Source organism: Helicoverpa armigera, chromosome 10, assembly GCF_030705265.1.
Source record: "Helicoverpa armigera isolate CAAS_96S chromosome 10, ASM3070526v1, whole genome shotgun sequence".
Taxonomy (NCBI): Eukaryota; Metazoa; Arthropoda; class Insecta; order Lepidoptera; family Noctuidae; genus Helicoverpa; species Helicoverpa armigera.
The window spans coordinates 10,383,527-10,388,864 of record NC_087129.1 but is presented as its reverse complement, the minus strand read 5'-3'; the positions used below and the strand labels follow the sequence as shown (position 1 = coordinate 10,388,864).

General features: G+C 33.4%; 1 protein-coding gene across 1 annotated transcript; it reads right to left on the bottom strand.

Annotated features, from left to right (window-relative positions):
• Positions 1 to 630: 630 nt before the first annotated feature.
• On the bottom strand, positions 631 to 4,705 carry LOC110371014 (TNF receptor-associated factor 6). Its single transcript, XM_064036683.1, has 7 exons — positions 4,582 to 4,705; positions 4,032 to 4,183; positions 3,479 to 3,600; positions 3,045 to 3,238; positions 2,507 to 2,667; positions 1,903 to 2,157; positions 631 to 1,700 (listed from the first exon to the last, which is right to left on the bottom strand). Exons 1-7 carry the CDS (start codon positions 4,621 to 4,623, stop codon positions 1,373 to 1,375), a joined length of 1,254 nt encoding a protein of 417 aa, XP_063892753.1. The 5' UTR covers positions 4,624 to 4,705; the 3' UTR covers positions 631 to 1,372.
• Positions 4,706 to 5,338: the final 633 nt, after the last annotated feature.

The window sequence follows — 5,338 nt, the reverse complement described above, 5'->3', positions numbered from 1 at the left end:
AACTATTGTTGCTGACAGGACGACATTTTCTAAAATTTATGCAGTTGAACACAATATATAATTCGATTTTGTATACTACACTTTTGGCATATATTTATCTTTCCTTCTGTGCGTCTCAAATTAGAATTATAGGACTTCCTCTATGGAAACGCCTTCAAGAAGTAGAAATTCTAAAGTACATACTAAGGTTGTATTATTATATCCCTCTATATGAGAGACATTATTCACTTATAGAAAATGTATTCCTTCCAGCGGCAAATCTAAAATCAGTGTAAAAATTGCCAAAATTTTAAAAATTGTGTGAGTTCACTGAATTGAAAAGGATGTTTTTGGGAGCGAATCATTGTGATGGTTGGATGTGATAAGGCTATAAGTAACGTTAGCCGTAGAATATTTACAAATGTAAGCTAAATTCCTATATTTTATTAAGACAATTAGCATGTAACAGTTTACGTTTGTAAGACATGAATACCAATAAATTGAATTCCCAAATATATTATTGTTTAATTTTTCCTACTTTTTACGAGGTCGAGAATTTTTTACATGATTAAATTGGCACATGTGTGGGTGAAAAACAGAATCAAAGATGTATTTTGTGTATAATGCATTTATATATTCTTAATCCATAAAACAAACAAAATATTAAGTACATTAAGGCACCAGTCTCAAGTATTAAAATAATCGTTTTAAATATTACGTAAAATTATATAAAATATATGAAAGTACAATTGCTTAATCTATAACGTTGGAATGTAAGTACATAAAAATACTGATTTCGGAATAATTGACTTATTTCAGGTCGAAATATTTATAAAATATAAAATTACATAATTGCTTCAAAATGTGTCTCTGTACAAAAAATTATTTCTATTAACTACATATTACTATTCTAAAATCCCTGGGGCGTGGACGGAATTAATCCGGTATTCTTACATTTAAATTGCTATTTAAGTACATTCATAACATGCGGTAACATTAAAGATATCTTCAAATGATTTAATTTAACTTGATAAAGTATATATTTTCATAAAGATTCTTTAAGAAAGAGATTCCTGATAAAATAATTTGGTATAACAAAAATATAATATTTGATCATTTCGATTTCTTAATAAGTATAATAACATTACATTATGGACGGAATCTATGTTTCTATAGATTTTTGAGCTGCTAACATATAAGAAAATATAATACTTGATTTCAATTAACAAAAAAAAAAACATGACCTGTGCAAAACGCGTATAATAGCTTTACGCTTTCCAATATCTTCGATTTTTCATAAAACTTACTTCATTACTCGATTTTCGACCAACATCGACAACATTTTGCACAGACCAAGTCATTGAAAAAAACAACAAAAAACCTACTCCTCATGTCATACACACTTGATACTTACCCTTACAATAAGCACATCATCTTTAACAAATCCATTTCTAATCACATCACTGACAACCGCATATTCTGTGTAGCCGAAACCTCGCATACAAATCTCCGCAGTCGGTTTCCTAAAAGCTATGAGTGAGGAATTGGACATCATAGTGTCTTTTTGGGATAGTTCTGGGTTATACTGGTTTATCATTGCGAAGGAAATGCGACCGTTGAAAGGCCAGTCGAGACAGTCGTCGTTTTCAGTTTTCATGAGGTGCACGTGGAGGGCGAAACAGTGGCGGTTCATTGGTGATATGTTCAGGCGGACGCAGAATCTAGACATAAAAAAAAAATTTAAAAAAGTACTATATGGTCTTGATACTTTATTTTCAAGCTTTGAATTCAAAATACATACAAGCTGATAAGGCCATGTTTCATAACATGTGTAAGGCGATATTTTTACAATTGTTACAAATACTTCAAGTTTTTTTTATCTCCCAAAACTAAATTTTTGCTTCGCAGAAAAACAAATCTTACCTATAACCATTAGGCGACGTATAAAACCCGGGGCTATACAACATCTTATAAGGATCCTTCAACATCGCATCGAGCCTCGCTTTAAAGTTATCAATCTTCCACACGTAGTTACCCATACAATATCTGAGTAGCATATCATTGTTCTGTTTCATCTTAGCTATGGTGAAGGCAGACAGCTGTTTGGACATGTTCGCTATGACTATGTCTTGTTCGCGGTTTCTCTGCTCTAGGACTACTACTCTTTCGTATAGTGCTCTGAAAAGAAAATTCATAGGGTGAGGGAAATTGTTGTAATGACGTGTTTAATTTGGGGTAATCACAAAAAGGTGGTTTGGAAGGTGGGCGCTTAGGCAATGATACCGAAAATGCCGCGTGATGCAGAATTTAAAAACACTGTAGCAATAGGGATTGGTAGATGAAAAAAAAATTTCGACACGACAATACACTAAAATTCGATCCTCTAACTTCAGTTCGTACAGTGTGTTTATCCAGTAACAAGGTTCCAGTTGCTGTTGCAGATGAGAGCCTTATCGAATATCAAGATATTATTATAATTTGGGTGGCTAATATTAATTGCCTTTAAAATACCCCTGGTTGTATTTACCTTATAAGAGCACTAGTATTGTTAAGCGGTGCAGACGCAGCTTGGTTGCCGTCCTTATCGGGCGCCTCCCAGAGCGTCATAGCTTCCTGCTCCTTAGCGTCGATGCTGGCGTTCGACATGTCATTGTTTATCTTCATCTCGGAGTATGCGTTCATTAGGAGCTGGAAATTGATACATAATATTGACTGCTTAATATATCAAAAAAATATTAGGTAAATATGTATAAGTTTTTTTGTTTGTGTAGCAGTGGTGAATTAAATGCCCAAAGTATTCATAATATATTCTATATTGTGCATAAGCACTTACACTAACACTGCAGCACTTATTCGAACGCTTTCATATACAGATACCAAATAATTGAATCAGAAGTTAATGGCCTGGGCCAAAATTATTGTATTTTTGTGGAAGACAAAACAGAACAAAAAATATGATTTTGTCTGCTATATCACTGATTGAATATGTGTTCAACACGCCTTTTGATGTCAAAGTAAGTTTTTATACTTCTCTTCTAGAAACAATTATTATACAGTAAACCTACACTCATATGTTTCTGCACATCAGTTTGAACATGTTGGTTCATCTCCTCCTGGCTTTCGAACAAGTCCTTACAGCCTACAGCTTGGAAAGAACATGGCACTTTGATCTCGGGCTGAGTGGACGTCTCTGGTTGGTTGAACTCGCAGGCTGCTATGTGTGCATCCAAGTCTAGGGGGGTTACTTTTACTGTGCATCCTGAAAAGGGAAATGTGAATCTTAGTAATGATATACACAATACAGTAAATAATGATAGGAATAAGACAGTAAATAATGAAAAACATATTACATACATAATTCAGCATATAATAATCCATTTTATATAACCAATTGCCTAATTATCGGTTTAAGCAGTGCAGCACAACAGAAAAGAAGCATACAAGCTCTGCCTTAGCCTGTGCTACATTCTAGTAATAAAAATATAAATAACAACACTACCTTTAGCAGAGAATGGGCAGTTCATTCTCTGCTCCTGTATTTCCCTTTTGGTATAATTATCTGGAAATATGTCCACCTTCATACTCAAGTTTATATTGTCTATGGGACAGTGGCCACTATTTCTGAAAGAAAAAGCAAATTCTATATTTAAATTCTGTCTAAATTTACTTTTTGTATATTTGGATTTGAACTTTTACTAAAATGGAATTGTTGGCAATGGTCTAACAAAAGAATTCACATATTGAATTAGTTACCCAACTATCAATAGATATGACTTACTTAAGTACACAGCTTTGATTGATTAAATATGCAAATTGACTTAATCAGAATTTATTTTAGAATTTTTTTTTTTTTTATCCTAAACATTTCAACACTTTTGGCTGAGTTTTTAATGATTTGATATTCCGTTATTTATTTTGTAGAATGCTTTTTTTTAATTGTAAGCTAGGTAAACCGAACTTCCATGTTTACATTAATGTTTCATTTAGGTCTCTTTAAACAAAAATTAGGTTTAGAATAAGTTAAGTCAAATATTTGTTTGTACACAACTTACTGCAACCATGAAGTAATACAGCTCTTACAGAACTTATGTCCGCATGTAGTGATGACTGGGTCTCGCAGCCAGTTGAGACACACCGGGCATTCATATCGAGATTCTGGTTGATTACTGAGCACTGTCTCATTAAGGGCTTGGATGCCCATCGGCTGAAAATAAAATGATAATGGATTTTTTAGAGAATACTAAATTAGAACTTAATACCTATGTAATTAAATGTTAATATGTGGTAATGTTATGTAACGGTATACTTAGGTATTAGTAAGTACATCCACTCAGCAAATATAACAGAAATGACATGAATCTATAGAATATTTTAGTGGAATAATTAGTTTTGTGTTTTAACAGCAGTTATATGGATGTTTTGCTACAGAACTTGCAATAAACACACCTCAAAATTGAGAGTTTAAATAGGCTGTATATTAAACGGTTGGACATGACCTTGGCCCTATATAAAAGACCTCAATAACAAAATGCTGACCATGAAAAAGTTTTACAAAAGTCTACCAAATTAATTAACCCTAATTATATTACATATAGTACTTACCGCAATTCCTTCGGAAGCATCTTTACTTCTGTCTCGATCCATTACATTTAAACTTAATAATACTGTTTACTTAATAACTCTTCTAATAATTTCCAACAAGTGCCTCCCAAATCAAACTGCCAATGCCAACCAAAACATCATGTAAATGACAATGACATAAGCACGATGACACATACTTTTGACATGACTTTGACATTATACTACAGAATAAAAAAGCCAAAAATAATAAAACTTCAGTTAAACCTGTTAAACGAAAGTATCGTGCTTTAAGCATTTAACTATGATAACTAGAACCACCCCGTGAGCACTAATCTCTATACGGCAAATTCTGCCAATTTAAGCTGGCTAGAGGCAGAGGGAAAGGCAAGGGAGTAGGTATCCAGTTGGTGAAATTCTCTAAGTTCTAGGCTCAAAACTTCCTCCGTCCATTTTATATTATGATCTTAATTTATATAATAGCTATGATCTTAATTTATAATATAGCGGTATAACAGTTCGCCTATTACATTTTATGCAGGGTAAATAGGCTCGTCCCGTAAGGAGAGTGGTAAATTGCTCATATCCATTTGCTCGCAAATACTTATAAACAGGCACTGCTGAATCAGATTACGTAGCATTCAGGGCTGAGAGGTGATAAACGCGTGTCATTCTAGGATGCACTAGCAGTGGCTACAAACTTTTTTCCTCACAATGCCTGCTTTAATGTCGCATACCATAACTGCATCACTGCCCAAAATATCTGAGAAAAGTAAGTGAT